This window comes from Lissotriton vulgaris, chromosome 1_1 (genome assembly GCF_964263255.1).
Source record: "Lissotriton vulgaris chromosome 1_1, aLisVul1.2, whole genome shotgun sequence".
NCBI lineage: Eukaryota > Metazoa > Chordata > Amphibia > Caudata > Salamandridae > Lissotriton > Lissotriton vulgaris.
In genome coordinates, this window is record NC_141685.1 from 2,137,701,983 (window position 1) to 2,137,723,515 (window position 21,533).

The 21,533-nt window shown below is 47.1% G+C and overlaps 1 protein-coding gene across 6 annotated transcripts in view; it reads right to left on the bottom strand.

Annotated features, from left to right (window-relative positions):
• The window catches only part of PACSIN2 (protein kinase C and casein kinase substrate in neurons 2), a 524,922-nt gene that overhangs the window by 91,311 nt on the left and 412,078 nt on the right, over nucleotides 1–21,533 (bottom strand). For all 6 annotated transcript variants that reach the window (XM_086922160.1, XM_086922135.1, XM_086922175.1 and 3 more), the window contains exon 7: nucleotides 791–911. In XM_086922160.1, the coding sequence (XP_086778286.1) occupies nucleotides 791–911 (121 nt within the window). The remainder of the gene's footprint in view (nucleotides 1–790; nucleotides 912–21,533) is intronic.

Below are 21,533 nucleotides of genomic sequence, written 5' to 3' on the forward strand. Positions count from 1 at the left end.
ACACAAACAACCTGATCTAGACATTAAAGGTTTTTGGCAGATCTAATTGACAACTGAGTTAAAGGTGTTTCAATCTGTAATTATTTGATGGGTCGTAGTCAGGCTGGATTAATTAAGAGCGTAACCAGGACATTTTTGGAGTAATATAGAAAGGGCCAGAACCATCCCCATTTCGTGGAATGAAAGGAGTTTGCTGTGTTAAGTGAGGATGACAATAGCTAGTTAGACCCAGAAATTTCTAGAATGGCTGCAGCCCCATTAATCTGCAGCTTGCATGTAGAAGGGTAATTTCCCAAGTCTGCTTTCCAGGACGGATATTGGCAGTCGCAGTGCCAATATCCTTCCTCAACCAAATATACAACACAACAGATTTTGTCACATAAATCTGCCTGCCATGCAGACCAAATATTTACCTGGATCCGTATAGCTTTGACTAAATAAATGAGTACTAAAACATTGCAATGGAAAATACTTAAACTCTATGGAGGCATGTGATAACCAATAACACTCAATTAACAGTCTAAAGCCAAATTAATCACCCGGATTTCTTTCTTGAGTCAAACCCATCCCGAACTGTCAAGGTTGCTTATTGCTGTCCATAAATTGCTTTGTTTATCTTATAAATGTAATGTAATTCTATTCTACAAATGTTATGTTATGACACACATACATATCTACAACACAATTGTATGTATAAAGCAAATTGGACCATGGAGGGGATAACAAAACAAGAGCTAGAATGATATGTCAAGAAAGAATGCTACATGCATCAAGATTTGTCCAATCTTACCTCAAACTGTGGCCAATTCATGCTCATTCCTGGACCATGGTTGGAGTGAAACCATTTCAAATCCTCTTGGGCATCTGCTGCTTGAATAGACTGTTCCAAGTCTGCGTAGATCATTCTATAGCTGGATAGAAAAGTTTTGCATTGTGAATTAAAAAAATCTTTAAAGAAAACATTTATATTAACCCACAATTAGGACATAAATGACAATACTTTCAAAGAACAAAGGATAAGAAAAATATAATCGATGTGTTATAAAATTAAAAACTCATAACAGAATATATCCTTGTTTTAGTGTGAGGTGAAGCACCTGCATGCCGGAATGAAATATGGCTATGTGCTGTTTACCGATGCACAGTGTTTGCTTGAAGGCCAGAACCTGTAATTTTTGTTTTTAAAGCAAGCATGTTAGACTACAGATTGAGTTCAAAGGAGAGAAGATTCCATAATTTGAACATTGAAGGGGGGGGGGGGACAGCAGCATTCACTCTCCTAGTACAGCAAGAACGAAATAGGACAGATTAGGATGAGCAATCCAATTGATAGTTTGCTTTTTTAAGGTTAGGAGACATTCATTCCAACTCATTCACTTATGTTCTCACCTATGCAGGCTCATCCATGCCCCCAAGTGTGTACTAAAGGTGTGTTTTCTGCATATCAGCCAATGAGACTGCACATTTTCTCAGCAACAGAGAAACAGAGAAATAGAAGAACAATGAATACAGGCCTTTGATATTCCCATTTACCCATTTACCCATTTACCCTGAGGAGGTAGTTGGGTGCGGGCGAGCGAGCGAGCGCTGCATTTGCGGATTAAACAGCGTTTTTTCTTTTATGTGTATTTGCTGCTGATTACGAGCTGCTTGTACATTTTAACTGTTTTATTGAATTGTAAAATTGCCGCACTCTGTCACTTTATTGCACTGTTAGCGCCTGAGGCGGAAAGCCGGGCGACTTTTAGGCTCTCATTTCTACCTCTGTTATTTTAAAATTCTATCACTCACCCCTCTGTCTCTGGTGAATTTGGCCGTGTTCCGCTGCTCCAACTGTCCTGTACCCTTTCAGCCAATCAGACGCTGAAGGCTACTCGGGGACCAGTAGGCCCGTTCTCAGCTTTGGCGGCCATCTTGTGGGGAGGCTGGCTCGCCGGTCGGCAGACTAGTGGTGCGGACTCGGACCGGTGACGCTATATATTTAGTTGCCTCCGGCTCCGCGCAGCGGACGCGAGCAGCAGGCGCCTTCCTTCGCGCCAAAGGAGCGCTTAAGGAAAGCCCGTCTGCGCCCGTCAGCGTCTCGGAGGCGGACATGCGTGGGTGGGGCTGGAACTTTGCTCCTTTTTTTCTACCAGTATGCTGCAATACACAGCGACTGAGCTTTTCGTTCTTAGGGGTAAGGCTGGGAAGTGCTGCACTGTCTTTCCTAGTCGGTATAGAGATAAGAGGCGGCGCCCCGACTGTGGAGGGTTACCTATAAATGCCCCTGTCACCTCCCCTAATAACCTACCTACATCGAGCACATGCTTAATCCTGAATACTAGATCTCTCAACAAGCATGCCTTAGATCTTTACACTCTACTTTCTGAGACCAAACCTACTTGCCTGTTCTTAACGGAAACGTGGTTGAATGATTGCTCGAGTCCTGACATAGCCTCCGCTATCCCACCCAACTATGTCATCTTTAGGAAAGACAGAGTCAACGGTGGGGGTGGGGGTGGGGGGGCGTTGCACTGGTGGTGGACAGACGTTTCACCTGCTCAATCATTCAAACTGAGGAGATTCATGGGTGTGAGGCCCTGGGTTTTAGCCTCTCCGTGTCCCCGCGCCAATCCTGTTCTGGGCTACTGATTTATAGGCCGCCTGGTCCCATGGGTGCCTTTCATGAGGAGCTCCATGCGGTGGTCTCTGCGCTTTGCTTAAAAACTGATCACTGCCTTCTCTTGGGAGATTTTAATATTCACATGGACACCAGGGATGACGTAGACCCTGTTAAGCTCCTGGATCCTGCATCTCCGCTGGGTCTCATTCCTTTTCTCTCCGTCCCCACCCACAATAAAGGTCACACACTTGACCAGATCTTCTCTACCATTTCAATTGGTATTTCCTCCCTGGTTCCCGTCCTGAGGTCAGATCATTACCCAGTGAACTTCCAGATCTTTCACTCAGATCAATCTCCCTCTAATCTGCATGGCCGTCTCTCCCAAACTTCGCGAGCCTATCATCGTGTCTCCCCTGATATGCTTGTACAAGCTTTACAGTTCCATCCTTGCGAGCTGTCAGGCAATTTAGAGACCGATATGGACCTTCTGCAGACTTGGTTTGTGGAAAGAATGGACGAATTAGCCCCAGTGGCGATTGCCCGCAGGCCTATCTGCCGCACGTCTGCTCCATGGTTTTCAGCAGCACTGGCGGAGAAGCGGTGGTTCTGTAAGAAAGCCGAAAGGGAGTGGCGCCGCATGTATGACATCAGTGCCAAATTGGCTTATAAAGAATCTATCAAATTATACCACAGTGACATCATTGCAGAAAAGAAAGCCTACCTAGCCGGAAGAATTGAAGCAGATCTGAACACTAGCAAAGAAATATTTTCCATCGTCAAGGAATTTATGTCCCCCACTACGAGCACGCCTACCTGCTCTCTCTCCGAAGCTTGGGTCTTTCAACTTGCCGATTTCTTTGCGAATAAAATCAAGTCCATTCAGAGCTCTTTCCTTCTTTCCGGTGTAACGGTGGCTTCCAGTGCGAGGGTCCTTCCCTCTCCGCCCCTTTCTGCTGACGTTCCTGTCCTCTCCTCCTTCCCCGCCCTCTCCCTGCCAGTTTCACTGGATCTTCTGGCCAAACTTAAATCAGCTTCCCCTTTGGACCATTGCCCGGCCAAATTTCTTGCGAAATCGGCACATGCTATCAATGCCTTAATTAATCCAGTCCTTAACCTTTCACTTAGTTCAGGAGTGGTTCCTTCGGCTTGGAAACATGCTCTTATTTTACCACTTCTAAAAAAGCCTAATCTTGACCCCTTGGTACACGCCAATTACAGGCCCATCTCTCTGCTTCCAGCATTTGCCAAGGTCGTGGAGAAGCATGTCCACTGTTCCCTCTCTAACTTCCTCGAGACTAACAACATCTTGCATAACACCCAGTCCGGCTTCCGCTCCAATATGAGCACGGAGACGGCTCTATTGGAAGTTACGGAGGCCATTAGGGAGGTTTTGGATTCAGGGGGAAAGGCGATGCTGGTAATGCTGGGTCTTTCGGCAGCTTTGGACACCGTCCCCCACGGAGGTCTCCTCTCTAGACTTAGTGAGATCGGACTGCGGGGGACGGTGTTCAACTGGTTCGAGTCCTTTCTAGCGAACCGCCGCCAAATGGTCTGGGCCCCACCGTACTCTGCCATGGTGCCGCCATTGGAGGTGGGAGTGCCTCAGGGCTCAATTTTGAGCCAGACTCTTTTTAACATCTTTATGGCCCCCCTGGCGGAGTCATACGGTTCCCAGATCGTTTCTTACGCGGATGACACCCAAGGAGGGGTGGGGATTTCGATGGAGAGAGCATCAAAGGATGCCTCGAGGCTGTGTTCAATTGGTTCCAGTCCAACAGCCTTAAATGCAACTCTGATAAATCTGAGGTGCTTTTTTTCGGCTGTCTTTCGGATCCTAGTTGGAAGGTTTGGCGGCCTGCGGCCATGTTTTCTCCTTCTGCCGCTTCTACCTTGGCCAAAAACCTAGGAGTGGTAATTGACAACGGTCTCACTCTGAAGCCTCAGATTTTTGGCCTAGCTGGTAAATGCTTTGGCATTCTCAAGATGTTGAGGAAATTTCTTCCGCTGCTGTCCTTTGCCCACAGAAAGATCACGGTGCAGGCTTTAATGGGCTCTCGCTTGAACTATGCGAACGCGTTATATCTCGGCCTCCCGGAATACCTTTTATAGCGTCTCCAAATAGTCCAAAATTCCACTGCACGCGCCATCGCTGGCCTTCATCGGAGATCCAGCGCTAAAGAATTCTTGAAAACTCTACATTAGCTTCCCATTCGGAAGGGTATTGTTTTTAAGACGATGACACTGGCTTTTAAAGCTCTCCACGGAACTGGTGCGAAGTATATTAGTATGCGGCTGACTTTTTACCAGCCATTTAGATCACGGAGGTCAGCGTCGCAAGCCTTGCCCGCCGTTCCTGGTATTCGGCGTGCCCGTATTGGAGGCCGTTCATTCAGACGCATGGCACCACAACTGTGGAATTCCTTGCCTATCACTCTGAGAAAGACTGGCACATTGCTAGCTTTTAGGAAAGATCTGAAATCTTGGCTCTTCATTCAGTAGATCTGGTCTTCCTCTGCCTGCCCTGCTCCGCATCAGGTTAGAAGCGCCGGGACACTCCTCGGAGTAGCTGAGCGCTATACAAAACACGCAATAACATACCATAACATAACATAACCAAGCACCCGATCACTCACCTCCAGCTTAACCCTGGAAGAAGGTTTTAAAAAATGTAAATATGATGGAAGGACACCTGGTATGGTAGGCCTAAAACTCTGGAACAAATGTAGCACCCACCTCAGAGCCAAACTCATTCATTTACATTTCAGTCAGCTAACGAAGAGGGAGCGGTTTAAACTCCAATAACTAACCATACCTGCGTTGCTATCACAGACGAATGTCAAATAGGTCACTCCTTATCCCAATAGACAGTAATTCTGCAATGCTTGTTTATTAAAACCTCTTCTATGTGAAGTATAATTTAGTATAACACTTGTCTAGCACTCCAAGTTGACAACACGGAGCTCTAAACAATCCCGAAATCCTAAACATGTCAGGAGCAGCTACACACATTGTGCCTAAAACATGAAATCACAATCATTAAGTGCTATAACTGTTCAGGAATCTGTGGTTGGTTTATTTGAAAAACAGAATTCATACAATGCTACACGAGCACACGTTAAATGTTTTCTCACTAAAAAAACGTCAGCTGTAAGGAAGTTATGGTAATGATCTAAAATATAAAAAACTGTACAATTAGACAACAATTATAGGTGTACAAGAGTTATACAAGTCAAGAGCTGATGACCTCGTATTAAGCCACAAATTACATTACCATGACAATGGGGTACTCAAAATTACTCCCAACATTGCAGATGATCTGCCCTAAATGCATGAGCAGGCTTTGTCCAGAAAGCACCAACTCAGTGTCATTGTATTATTAGCAGGTTACAATGTTATACTATTTACAAATGATAATTGAAGTGGATGTGCTTGAGTGGGGGCAGGGATCCCTCTTGGACAACACCTCCCCTGGTTCCTACTCTTTTTGCACTGGAGATTGGGAGCCTCTCTCTAGATTATGCTGTTATGTTAAATCAAGGGCTGTTGCCCTGCTCTCCGGGGAGTAGATGTGGGGGAGTTTATGGGCATATCGGGGTTTTCGAGTCAGTGATACATATCCTGCTTTTCCTTTGCGTATATGTGCGAGGGCTCCCACATGTGGAGTAGGTGAATTGCTCCCAGATCCTTCACTAGAACATTTGCAAATAGATAATGATGACATGGAACATGAGGCGCATAAATGATTCTGTTAAACAGCATACATCGTATTCAAAACTAAGACACAGGGGCTCATCTGGAACTGTATGAAGGTACTAGCTTGAGGAAGCGATGGAGAGGAGCATTATTCCACACAATGTACAGTCTATGCTAGGGACATTTTAATATAGGTGAAACCTGGAGTAACTTTCACAGCTCAGATATTAAGACCGATCAAGAGGGCAGGTATGTGAAGGTGAGCAGCACGCTTTATTGAATAGTTCTACTTCTGGAGAGTAAATATGCCCTGAATGTTGATCAGCTTTAAACTTTTTGACTCTCTATATGATCACTTCATCGAGCACACACACACACACCTACTGATGATACTGGAAGGGGGATTCAATACAGGAAGGTAGATTGGGATAGCTCCCATCCTCTGGAAGAGCAGTTTTGAACTAGCAGCTACTTTAGGCCCCCCGTTCCGGTCCGCGGCCACCAAAGTCATCTGAGGCATCCCACAAGGATCCTCGCTCAGCCCCACCCTCTTCAACGTCTACATGAGCCCCCTCGCTGCCATCGCACGCAAACCTAACCTCAACATCATCTCCTACGCCGACGACACATAGTTGATCCTCTCCCTCACAACGACCAGGACACCGCCATAGCCAGCCTCCAGGAAGGAATGAATGACGTCGCGGAATGGATGAAGCTCAGCCGTCTGAAACTGAACTCAGACAAGACGAAGTCCTCATCCTGGGACCTTCCCCCTCAGCCTGGAACGACTCCTGGTGGCCAACTGCCCTGGGCACCGCCCCCAAACCCACAGACCACGCATGCAACCTGGGCTTCATCCTGGACTCCTCCCTCACGATGACCAAGCAAGTCAATGCCGTCTCATCGTCCTGTTTCAACACTCTGCGCATGCTCCGTAAAATCTTCCGATGGATCCCCACCACAACCAGGAAGACGGTCACCCAGGCCCTCGTCACTAGCCGCCTGGATTACGGAAACACCCTCTACGCCGGAACCACAGCCAAGCTCTAGAAAAGACTACAGCGAATACAGAACGCCTCGGCAAGACTCATCCTGGACATCCCCTGCCACAGCCACATCACTGCCCATCTGAAGAATCTGCACTGGCTCCCCGTCAGCAAGAGAATCACATTCCGACTCCTCACCCACGCACACAAGGTTCTCCACGATGCGGGACCCATGTACCTCAACAACCGCCTCGCGTTCTACTCAGCAACCGACCAGCTCCGCTAGCCTCGCCCTTGCCACCGTCCCACGTATTCGCAAAGCCACCGCCGGAGGAAGGTCTTTCTCCTATCTGGCAGCCAAGACATGGAACTCCCTCCCCAACCACCTCCGACTGACACAGGACCACCTCGCCTTCAGGAAACAACTCAAGACCTGAATGTTCTAGCAGTAGCGACCCCCCCCAACCCCCAGCGCCTTGAGACCCTAACGGGTGAGTAGCGCGCTTTACAAATCCCCTGATTGATTGATTAGGGCTAGATTGACTCCTATCATGCATTTAATCCGGCTATCAGAGAATATTCCTTTTTTCACACAAGCACGACCTACATGTATGTATGTATTTGAGCTTATATAGCGCACAGCTACCCACAAAGGGTTTCCCGGCGCTTGCTTAGGGAACCCGTCCTGGTATTCCCCTGTGAGATAACCCCGGCAGGGTATCCACAAGGTGAAAGCCAGGCATCCCGCCGCGAGGGGCCGTTGTGGAGATTAAGCAAGCTATTGCCCAGAGTCGCAGAGTGTGAACCCGTGAGTCGAGTAGGCACCGGAACGAGAATTATCGAGTCCGTGGAATTTTTGAGCCCAAGACCCGCCGAGGCGGGGAATTGAACCCTGGTCCAGGGCCGATCTCAGCTTCCGGGTCTGCCGCCTCTAACCCCTGAGCCACACTTCTCCACCATGTTACATGTTACATGTTAGAGCAGATAGTGTATACTGCACTATGGGTTTGCAAAAACCAAACCAGCAGCAGCTCAGCACCATGTGACTCTGGGCAATAGCTCACTTAATCTCCCCGACGGCCCCCCGTGCCATGAGACAATAGGGGTGAGTAGTTCGCGCTTTACAAATACCAGATTAAGATCAGAGCAAATATTAAATTAGCCTGACCATAGGTCACCACACATCCCTAACCTGTTAGTCAATTCCCGACCCAAAGTGCCCTAATATTTTCAGTCATCCACCTTATGTGCCTGTATTAGTTTACTAAACCTAAAATACATGCCAATTCCTAAATAGCAAATAATGGCCACTGCACAAGCATGTGAAGGTTGGATGATCCAAGGCGGCTCTTTATAAGGTTATCTTGCCTTGCAGCCAGGATTAAAATATATGCCCAAGAAAAGTGACAAGTTTTCCACCTCTGCACTTTGTTTGATGGCACCAGAAAACATGCAGTTTCTGACCAGAAAACATGGTATTGAGCACACATTTCTTATCATTACCATTCAGTTAGTCCGCTCTGTGCCATGAATTGATTACACATGTTTTGTAATATTAAATGCATATTTGCAATAAATCAGGCCTGTTTTGCCTGTAACATGTAGTACTAACTTATGAAAGACCAGCTATACATCATAATGCCCAGTATGGTTTTTATGTTTACGTTATATTTATTTTACAAAAAAAATATTTTCTTTTTCTTTTCTTTTAGAGTTTTTTATAGTGAGAACTAGAACCGAAGATAGAGTATCAGAGCGCTTTACATGAGCACCAATTATGTTACAGAAGGACACATTCATTTTTGTTAGGCACGGGGAGATTAAGTGATTTGCCAGAATCACAGGATGTTGAGCATCGTTGCCGAGACTAACCTGGTTCCGCAGCTTTCGAGGTCGACCGCTCTGACCGTAAGGCCATGGTAGAGTGATATATAAGGGTGCATGGGAATGAGACTGATCCCCCTCCAACTCCACAACACATTGTAATGCAAAACTGATTGATATACGTGTCTGACTAATTCTAAAGCCGCCCATATGAACTTTCAGGAGGTCCTCACATTACCGACTGCCCAGCTCAAATGATCTTTTAGTGACAATTGAATGAGTGTAAATCAACTCATACACGTGCTTCAGAAGCACATCTATCGTGTGCCTGACCCTTACCAAGGCCTAGTGGGCTTTTACAGGTGGTTTTTAGCAGGTGATCGATTATTCTTCAGTGTTAATGCTGACATGGGATAGACTTCGCTCTAAGTCTGTTAACTTTTCACCGATAATCCGAACTGTTGACTATAATGCTAGCAAGTTGTTCAATATAGTTTGACATCTTGAGCAATACCAGGCTTTTTCTTTTAAGCCAGCATCACACTACCTTCTGGGACTTGTATTTTTTCCTTTTTAAGTAGAGGTTGGCATGGCTCAGTATAAGAACAGCTATTTGCTAATAGGCCTGGGGTTCTGCGGGTTTAACACTTGCATTGTGGCCACTAAGATGATTTGTGACAGACTGCTCAGAGCCCCAAAAACGTTTCAGAAGCGGTTTAAGGAGAGGCACTCTTACTTGCAATAAAAAAGGCTTATGCTATTAATCAAAAAACCATTGCACAAAATCACAACTGTCTGGTCCAATCCTGCAGAACAGTTTCAAGCACAACGAAAACCGATTAGGAAATTAATTTACTCTCTACTTTGGTGGAGAAAAAAAGGTCACAGTACTTGACCTCAATAAATCTTTCAATCCACTACAAATAGACAAGGACATATTTCTAGGCCTAAATGTCACGTTAGTCCCCCCTCCATTTAATAGCTATAAAAAGTACAAAACTATTGTCATCACATACAAAATGGTACCAAATACATCAAGAGCAAACTTCAATTTAAATTCATCTGCACCAGCTGGGACTTTTCAATATTGACCTTCAATCAAATACTCCACATAATCATCCGACATCTTTATGATCGTGTGATTGAGGCTGAATGCTCAATGAGTGACCCCATAAAATCACCAGAAAACTAAAATATTTTATGTTCCATGTCAACAAACCTAATACTCCTTACCACATGTTTCTAAAATTCTGAAGGCCAAAGGTTCCACATAAGTACAAACTGTAGCAGTGACATCAGAAACCCTTGCATCGTCACTCTACATAACTAGACGGAGTACCTCCTGTTGACCAGCACTCTCACTCTAGAGAGCCATAACTAGACAACATTATCTTTATGGATTCCATCCCCAAATTAAACTCTTTAACAGATTCTCCAAGAATAACCAACTGACTCACTTGAAATCTCTTTCAAACTCTAGCAATATCCGCACAGATTTAAACTTCCTTTTATCAGATTTTTAGGTCTCACCTGTTGGCACATGCGTTATCTCTTGCAAGAGATTTTTTACTGTGAAGTGAAGTGAAAAGGCTTTATTTCGATACGTAAATATCTTAAAAACAATACATTACAAACATACAATTTCAAGCATTAAAAAGGGGACTTAGTTATAATTTCATAAACCAGTCAGATAAAAAATGCAATAAATAATTAAAAATAGTATTAAATTGAAATAGAAAGCCTTTTTGTTCTAATTATCCAAGCCCATTTTAGGAATTTGGAGACAGCACAAACTGTAGAAGGGGAAGTATCAATTATTAAAATGCGGAGGGCCACCAAATGTTGTCTGGTGCCAAGGAGCCTGCACAGAGGTGCCAGCCATCGCTTCCTTGGGGCACGGTACTCGGGGCATTCGAACAGAAAGTGTGCCACTGACTCAACCCTTGTTGGACACGCCGCACAAAAAGCGCAGGGCTGAGCCGTTGTTGATCTCCACCTGGACACCAGGTCGGCCAGGGGGAAAGTGCCCACTCGGAATTTAAAATAGAGGGCCCTGTCCGTGGAAATGGAGATTAAATCCAGGTAGGGCTCGAATGCTACAGCGTCTTTAATTTGCAAAAATGCAGTGGTTGAGTTGCAGTGGCGGGGGTAGCAAATGAGTTTGTTGGTTACCCAGTCCCAATATATCTTCTTCAGGGTGCCTTTTGGTGGGGCAGAACGGGTAACCCAACAATTTTCCAAACCCAACTCCACCAGGAGACTCTTGATGTCTCTTAACCATTTTATGCGATGCCAAGATTTTTTACTATAAGGAGCTTGGAGCCAGCCAATTGCTTACCATTCATTGTCACTCTTATTTACTGACTCCTTATTGGCCAGTGCGTGCCAGCTTAACCTTCCTCTTGTTGTGTATGGAGCATGGATCAAGTAGTGATTGCTTCATCTTGATTAATGTCTTTCCACTGCTTGTGCTGTGATTGAAGAACTGTTTTTGTCTTCCCACCGCCATCCCTTTTCTGTATTGCTTCTTCCTTCCAACTCCATCCCCCCTTGTCTGTGTTGATTTCCCCCCACCTTCACCCCATTGTCTGTTTTGCTTCTCTCCTCCCAAATTGCCAATCGTCCCATTGTCCATGTTGCGTCTTGCCTTCCATCAACACACTCCTGTTGCCTGTGTCCCCCCCCCTCCCCCCACCTGCCATACTAAAAACCCGAGTATGACGCAGCCAGCGCTGGATGCGGAAAAGCACTTTAATTTTTAGCTTCCTTGTCCCCAAACTTCCGACATCCGTTGTCCGTGTTGCTCGCTGCCTCCCACCCTCCCTTTGTTGCCCACAAGACATAAGGGGGGAAAAATTGCTATTTCGGGCCTGCGCTGGCCGTGTCATAGCGCATATTTTAATAATACCTTTTAGCCATGCTGCTGTACAACACTGCACGATTATGTTGCAGTGACTTCAAACAAACTGTTCTTTAGTCACTGCCTTTGTCCTCACTCTGATAATGTTGATCTCTTATCCAGCCGATAGAACGAACCGCGGCAGCCTGTCACGGGGACTCATTCCTAAGCAAACATCAACTATTTCACAATAACAGAGGCTCTGATACACAGGCGATTCGTGAATTTACATTTGACATCAATTGCTGTGTTAGCATCTGATGATCCGGATCTATTTATAAAATGATACTGCTTTTAGGAGTCCGGCACACTGGCAGCAGAGCAACTGTGCCTGCGTTACACAAATTCACGATTAAACACTAGTTACAGTTTCAGTCACCGTTTATCAGATCAACATAACACAGCTGCCCTCCGTCCACCCCTAGCACTTCCTGTGATGGAAACACCCGATCTGGAACAGTCTCAAACACACACAGAAGTTTACAGCTGTAAATCACATATTGCTCAAGGTTGTCATGTCTAAGAAATGAGTCAAATGACATTTCTTTGTCAGACATGTACTATAATTATTGAGCACACAACTGCCTCTAAAAGGACTGAATTTTCCAGGGTGTCGGCTGTCAGAATAGGCGAGGTGCAGAGGAGCCACAGCTGGTATAAAACGGCCTTGCGAGGTAAAGTTTGTTTAACACAAAGGCTCAGCAGAGGACCTGCATTCGGCCCAAGGACGCAATATCAGAGCAAACGGCCAGTTGCATCCATCAGATAAAGCCCAAACAATGCCTAATAGTAAGCAGCACACACATGACACACCCTGCCACCTGGACCACCTCAGAATGTGACCTCCAGTTGGTATTTAAGGGTCCTTTTGTCAGGTTAGGATCAAGCATCGAACATGTACTTTATGACCCACTGTACCAGTATTTCCTGCCCACAGGGCGATGAGCTTTTCTTTATTGCACCCGCTGTACAGTATAAAGCATGCCATGTACCTAATGCAAATTTAATTCCAGTATGCAACTGCAAGAGATGTGGCTGCTACTCCCGGCCATTATTGTTGAAAATAAACGTAACCCTTTCGTTGCTGTCGTCGGCCAATGGCAGCCGCAAGCCCTACCTTCGTAGTGCTACGCACGTCCGTTGGCCGACACGGCCCACCCACTCATCAGAACGCCCCCACCGCAGCGGAATTGCCGCCGCGATTAAGGTGTTAAAACTGTTCCTGATTGCCAAGCTGCGCTTTCTCCCTTTTTGATAGTTAGAACCTGCTTACAACAGCTGTAAACGTGTTTATGTTGGGGGGGCGTGGCTTGCGAGCCAATTATGGAGGAAGTGTGAGCCTGAGCTCCGCACGGGCCTGAGCAATTATCCTGCTTAATACTATGCTGACCTGAACAAGGGACGCGCAAAGGAAACCCCAGAGCCCTGGGAGTATTCCGAGACATTGCTGGGTGCCCCAGAGTGAATAAAGTGCTGTGGCGATCGCCCTAATTAGGAGCGGAGTGCTGGCGTGATAGGAGCAAGATGGCTCCCTTGAGTTCCGAGACCCGGCAGGAGAAGGTGAGGAGCGACTGACCGTCCGTGGCTGATCAAGGTGGCACCAGCGGGACGACAAGCAGCCTGGGAGGTCCGGATTGCTGGGTGACCCTGAATTAGAGCGGAGGGTGAGGACGACCGCTCCAGGCAGCGGACCCACGTGTCGGAATCCTGCGCTGCTATCTGAAGGCTGAGCAAGCCCGGGCGGGATAAGAGAACTACATGGCTTTTCGCTTCCGTAGTGCCCGCCGACAACTGAATGCCCAGCACCGGCAGAGTTTACCAACCCTTTTCTTTATGTGGGATGTTCCTATGACACAGAGTTATAACACTGTTGTATACTTTGGCAATCTGACATAGCCATACAGTGGCGGGGCAGGCCTGAACTGCGGGGAGCTGCAGTCTGGAGAGACTATTCCAGGGCAGAGGGAGTGCCAATTGGGTCCTATGGAACTGTCAGACAGGAGGATGAAACTGGAGAAACAAGGAGATTGGCTCTGAACTTGAATTGTAAAAGTAGGAGCGCTATATAGCCTTTCAACGTCTGGTGAACTGGTCGTGCCTGAAGACACTGCTTTGGAAACGCAGCCCTTTTGGTCTTCTTGCTTCTGGGGAGGTTTGTGGCGTCCCGTTGCCAGAGGTCAAGAATGCCTCCCTTGGGGGGCTCTGTGAGACCCAGCGGCCCGGGTGATAGCAGACGATCAGCAGGGGCTCAGTTCTGTCCCTGTGGGCTGTGGCCCAACCGGGCGATTGCTGCAGAGCGTTGCTGAAAGGGTTGGAGCGGCACTGCAGTGGAGTATCGGCATCCTTGGATCTCACTGGAGGAGACAAGGCCAACTAGATCAACGGAGGCAATGCTCGGTCGGTGACCTCGATTCTTTATGATGGGACATTGATAACAGATCACAGCGGGACCATAGAAGAGGGACTGGAAATATTTGACTATCTGCATACGTGGAGAAAACATGTTGAGGGACTGTGAAGCTGTGCAGACTTAACCAGAAGGAGCGCAAGGAATATAGTCGAACTGCATCCTTTTCTAGTGATCTCTGGTGAACTGACAATGGGGCTTTACACACTAAGGAGGACACTGTTTCCTCACGACGATAGGGAAACCTAGAGGTAAACAGCCGGGAGTTCCCCGGACCAAGAGGAGAATACACTGGACAAGAAGCAATTAAAATCTAGCCAGGCGGCAAAGGAAAACCCAGTCCAGCAACAGTTGGCCCAAATCCTGTAGGCTATTGCTGACACTAAAGAAACACTCCATCAAGATATAAGTAACGTGGCGGTGGGTCTGGGTCCCTTGAGAGCAGAACACACAAAGCTGGAAGAAAGAGTTACACAAACTGAGACATCACTGGCTGAACTTGTGCTGGTGCAATTGACCATGTATAAACAGATGGGGGACATATCTCAGAGTCCTTATCTTGGAGAAGAGGGCTGAAGATGCTGAAGGGCGGAATCGCAGGAACAATGTTAGGGTCTTGGGATTGCCGGAGGGAGTGGAGGGCACCAGCATGATGCATCTCTGGAAAATTGGCTCCGGACTGAGGTGGCACCGGAGGGTCTCTCCCAGTTTTACACTCTGGAACGGGCCCATCGACTTCCTGCTTGGCCGCCAGACCCTGGTCGGCCCCGTGCCCAGGGGTGGCTAGATTGCTCTATTTCAAGGACTGGGACACGCTGTTGCAAAAAGCACTTACAGATGTGCACTACATGGTAGACAATAGTAAGGTGTCGCTGTTCCCTGATAACACCTTGGACGCTCAGCGGCGACGTACCTCCTTAAGCGGCGACGTACCTCCTAAAGAAGGCTTTATTAGAATTCAATATTCGCTGATGTTCCCGGCCCGCTTTCGGATAATTCTAGATGAGCAGATGAATTTCTGCGACGACCCCAAAGAAGCATGGGATTGGATCGAAAATTATAAATCTGGCAGCCAGCTTGCAATGCACAGTCGAACAGCTCCTTCCAGGGGGCAGGAATCAGAGATGAAATTGGAGAGACGACTGCGACAATGACCCTCAAAGAAGCAGAGTTCCTCACAGATGGAGAAGGAGAGAGCAGAGGCACTACAAGTGGTGACAACATTGCAGCAGGGACACAAAAGCCAATGGAGGGAGACACTGGATCGGAGAAAGGATCTGGTGGATATGACTAGGACACGTCCCGAAGTGTTAAGATGCCGCACGTGACCCCAGTCACTGCTGGCGCGATTGCGTAATTGGTATCGGGTTGCTCTCTCATTTTGCTCTACTACTTCCCATTTCCTTCCCTCTCTCTCTCTCTTCTACTCTGTGTTCCTTCGCACTATAGTATTTCTCTACTTGCCGTTTCCACTGAAGAGTACTAGAGATAATAGATGGGGCGATTGGGTGCGCCCCCGGGTGAAGGTGGATTCGTCCAACTAGAGCTGGTGCACTTTGGACTACTACCAAGGCCACTGTAAGAGCATCTTTGTTGGCATCCGCGCCCTCTTGCACCTCTCTAACCATTAGAGGACTTTGCGTATGTAACACAGTTTGGATGGGTTCTAGTTTTGTAATACCCGTCCTGGGGAGGGTTAATTGGGGGTTTCGTTTTTTAGGTCTCGCGACCTATCAATGCGCGCAAGCGCATTGAGCGGAGCGAGAATTCATGTCCTCAAAATGCTCGTGAAACCAAGGGTTTCGTTCGTGCGGTTTTCTTTAAGTTCACGTGAATCACGTGACCAAACAAGCACGCGAATCAGCCTCCCTCCCAATTGCATTTTTTCACGGCCGCACAGCACATCAAAGGGCTTCTCCCAGCGTGTGCTGTGCGGCTTCTCCTCCCCTAATTACCAGCTTCCCCCATGTCTCCCTTGTGTGCTTCTCTCGTTGCTGCCTCCTTCGTGTACTTCTTCCTGTGTTGCTGTCTCCCTCGTGGTTTTCCCCAACCACTCGTGTTGTTCTCTCCCTTGTGAACCCAACCCACCCCCCCCACCGCTTGCATTTCCCGTACTTGTCTTTATTTTTTTCCTTTATCGCTGTATTTTCGCTTTTATCCTCTTCCCGCTGCAATTCATTTTTTCTCACGTATAGTTTTTTTCTTCTTTTTTGTTACATTCCTTTATTTTCCTTTGTGTCTCCCTTTTTCATAGGTTATGTTATGTTAAAAATTCTTATACCGCGCACGTTCACCGAAACGTTTTCTTGGCGCTCATGTTATGCGTAATGTTTCCTATCCCACTGTTCCGTCGTTCCTTTTCTCTTTCTTTCGTGTGTCTTTCTTTGATTTAAACACAGTCCCCACTCGTTAACTCATTTACATAATTTCAAGCGTGATGCATTTCTGGGGTTTGATTGTTAAAGCGACAGCGCTAGAGTTATTTACCCCTATTGGAAGAAATGACTTAAGTGCGCCCCAACATCATGGCACCACCGTGTTTCTTCTTTAAGCTGTAAAAAACACTTCTTCTTTTTGGCCAGTGAGTGGATGAAAATGTATGTCATTCTAGGGGATGTTGAGGGCTCCTATATCTTGGTGAGGGGTAACATTGGCATCCAAGGGTTGCTGCCCGCCCTCAATTCTGCTACACAGCTTTATGTACCTAATGCGGCAACGTCACCTTTTTCAGCACTTTCCTTGCACATTGCCTTTTAAGCTCACCCTATACGTTAGCATGTTAGAGCGAGTCACATATTGTAAATATTTTGACATAAAATGCCACTCATTGACATTTTTGGAAAGTTGCCATCCTCCTCCCTTGTTATTTGTCCTCTGCGAATTAAGTATTTATAATTGCCTATTTCCCACGTGACACACGTATTTCTGCCGTATGCACACCTTTGTGTTGCGTAAGAGTTAAACATTTCTGTGTTTTCCTGTGTAAAACGTTGAAAGTTATTGAACTCCAGTAATTGTAAATAAGGGTTTTGCATTTTTTGTTCTGTTACCGCTTTAAACATTTTTTTAGATACAAATCCATATAAGGTGGTTGGATGGATGTCTTAGATTTGTTTTACTGAGGCACGTTTACGTTAAGTTGCTGAGTAGCCGTACTAGAAGAAACTGGTTGAAACTGGCAAAATGCCAATGTGGCGGGCTACTGTGGAACTAGGCCCGCTCGTTTCGCCATGATTCTGCCCGCACTCTGAAAAACAGAAACCATGTTTATGCCCTCTAGTGGAATGTCAAGCAATGTAATGCTTCTGTCTCCCAGATATGTGCATATATGACCTTAACGTGCTTCTAAATGGCATCAAAGTAACTTTCGAAAGTTGACATTTTAACGTGACCCATTGTGAGAATGTATGTTTGCACGCAGTTACAAAACGTTAACCCTATTTCATAGAACTGTGCTCCAGAATCGAACTACTCTAAAATGTGACATGACCAGTTCTCGCATCGTGCTTAATATCGAAGACTCGACCGTATGTGAGCTGTCGAAGCATTGGCAGATACGGGCATGGCGGGTGAGCTCTGTCATGCCTGCGTTTTAGCTAACAGCACCTTGTACCCTTTAACTTACAGTTCCGTTTTAAACAACGTAAACGTGACCTCAAAATCTGAGCATGCAAACCGCCGTTGGCTTAAATGTTAAAACCGGCTGACCGAGTAGCCTATGGCAGCAACGGAAAAAACGAAACCTAAAACGTCGATATAAGTTTATTTAATACTTTTGGAGCGCAGTGCTAACTCTGGGCGAATTTTGGCTCTACGTCAAAAGTGCAGCCTAATCGCAGAACTCTAGAATTCGCAGCTAAAGTTGCCATACATCTGCAGATCCTTATATAACAAGCACTGGCGTTGCCAATAGGTCTCGCAGTAGGAAAATTGGAGCTATTACAATTGCAAATAACAATGCCTTTTATTTTTGTTTTCATTTTAAAAACATAAAGGGCTTTGTCATTTACAAAACCAATAGCTCCAACTTTCCTACTGCGAGACCTATTGGCAACGCCAGTGCTTGTTTGATGGGTCGTTACCCGGTTTGATTTAAAATGTATTTCTTGGAATGTGCAGGGGATGCATTCGATGATGCGGTGTCATAAAATACATGCATACTTGGTACGCAGGGGTGTTCAAATTGCGCTGCTCCAGGAGACTCACATAATGGCACAGGAAGGGGCAGCTCTACAGCGCAGGTGGCGCGACCAAGCGTTTTACACAAATTACTCGGCGTTCACCAGCGGTGTACTGATTTGGGCGAGAGCGGGGGTACCCTTTCAATGCGCGAAGCAATTCACAGACCAAGAGGGCCGCTATGTAGTAGCCTCTGGGAAAATAGATGGTAAAGATATAGTATTGGGAAATATTTATGCCCCCAATAAGGAGCAACCTGTCTTTTTATAACAGCTTTCTGGGAAGTTAGCGCCCATGTTTTTTTTTTTTTTTTTAAAAACCTTTATTTGACAGTTTCAACCAGATACAAACACGGGCCTACAAACCCCAGGGCTGGCCACTAAGCAATTGCAACACAATACAACGATAAAAACTTCAGACCCAGCCTCCCGGGGAGCATAGTTGCTACATCCACAATGCGTACTGGTTGGAAGACATATCAAATTGGGAGCAGGATACAAAAGGTTTCATTTTATAATATAAGATAGAAGGATCAGGTGCCTTACAATATCTCAAGCTATGAAGAGGGGGCGAGCAAAACAGCAGTGTGTCCACAGTTAATTTGTTTTCATGTAAGTCAGTGGCGTTTAAGCAGACGACACCCGGATAAACAAGCATACTATTACGATTCGCGCCAACATTTATGCCCGCCCCTTGGCCCCGAAACATCACGAGAGTTGAGGCACAGATGTAAAAGCAGAGATGGACCAAGCAATGAACCCACTACACTGACCCTGAAAAAGAGAAAAGAAAAGGCCAAAGAAAGATAAAACAGAAAAAAGGCCATAGAAACAAAGAAAAAAACAAAACACCCATCCCCCAGCCCCCCACCCTGCACCCCTGCAGATGACTACGGCCTACCCCCCTAGCAGCGTGCCTGTCGCCCAAAAACCGAAACCTGAAATATAGAAGATACAAGGAAAAAAGGAAAAGAAAGTAAACCCCACCCGAAGAAGGGAAATGGAGGAGGGCTTTATTCAACGCACTCCCGGTCTCTCGCCCCTGTCCTAACCAACCCCGCCCCGGACTCCGTTAATTCAATACAACAATCCCGTTAACCAAATACCACAATGAACAACCCAGTCAACAATCTCAGCCTTGGCCCCGTCGATTAAATTTGCTGAGTCCGTCAGGGGAAGAAAGCCCCGTCCTCAAAATGTCAAAGGGTACACAGAAGTTGGCAGAACATGGGTCCACAGATGAAAAAAGAACGGCAGGTCCCAAATTAGTCGGCGGGTGCCCACGATGCCCCTCCCCGTCTCCGAAGCCAGGCGTTATCCCATCCGCCATCTTGATAGACCGACTGGGGAGGGGGGGTCGACAGTCCAAAACGGTTCACAGTACCAATTAAAAGGAACCGAAGTAGGGACAGCATGTAAATGTTCCAACAGTTGCAAAACCGGGGATTCCAACGGATTAATTGAGTCACCAAGCACAGGATTTTCAGGTAGCTCCACTGTGATAGGGGCAAACACAGCTTCCAGCACGCCACCGGGGCGACAATCGAAAGGCGAGCTGGCCGCCGGGCCTCGGGCGTCAAGTCAGGATCCGGTCTCAATCCTTTGATTCCATCCGCCGCCAGCAACAGGCTGCAGGTCCGAGCTTTAACAGTCTCCTGAAGTGCCACAAGGGCATCCAGCACCGTCCGCAATGACGGGCCACTTTGAGCCTGCTCCATCAGCCTCCGTTTCCCTTCAGGCATGGTGTTCCCCACGGAGAGGCGCCGTCTCCGGGGGAAGATTAGGCGGTGCAGGAATGAGCCATGAGGGACAGACGGTTAGCGTGCAGTAGCGCTTAGTGAGATTCCGATCCAAGGGGCACCGGCGATATGAATGCCGGACCCCCGGACCGGGACCCCCACAACACAGCACCGTGCGTCACTCGTCACCTCACCTCCTATAGAGCACCAAGCAGCAGATGGTAGCAGTGCAATCCCAAAATTCCGAATGTTCCAGAGACCGGACCCAACCGCATTCAACAGTCCGTTGTTGTTCAACTCGGACCTGGCTAGGCCAGCACTCGAGACCCCGGCTTCTCGGCTGGGTTAGGCCTCAAATCGGTCCTCGACGTTACTCCGCTCCACGATGTCGGAGAAACTCCGGGATCACATCATCGGAGTGCAAATCAGGTCACACACACAGATCTGGGGCAGGAAATCAGGATAGGCGACAGGATAGTAGAGCGTAGGACAGAGGTCAGCGGAGCCGGGAGACTATGCGGCCATCTTGGTTGGTGTTGTAGCTGCTCCTCCGTTAGCGCCCATGTTAACAGGATCAGTAATACTGGGGGCAATTTTAATTGTGTCCATGATGTTGTCCTTGACCGCTGCCATCCTCCCCTCTCTGATGCACCCATCCATAAGATAGCAGAAGCTAGGAGAGACAGGCAACATAGATGGGGCTCGGTGGACTGTTGGAGAACGCATCACCCAGGGGTTAGCGATTACTCCTATTTTTCTGCTTTCCATGACCTTCCTGTTCGGTTGAATGCTGTTCTGTGCTCTCCCGATGTACATGAGTGGGTACAAAGTAGTGAATACCTCACTAGGCCCCTCTCAGATCATAACCCGATCCTGCTGCGGGTGCAGGCGGTCTTGCACAAAGCCTAAAATACCTACATGGCGGTTACGCCCTGAAGCCTTTGAGCCTTGGAAGATCAGGTTTTCAGTGCAGCGGTGGGCGCAGGCATTGCCCACTATTTTCAAGAGAACGCCGGCACAGCATCGTGGTATGGGACGCCTTCAATGTTGTCGTAAGGGGACTCTAAATCTCAGAGCTGATGGGTGTGTGTAAAGTGCTCTTGTAGGACATATAAGAAGCAGAGCAGCACCTCCGAGAGGTAGAAAGGGAACGTCTTGAAAGGCCTGATAAGCAGGAAGAACTTATGGAGGCGAAAGAGGCAGTT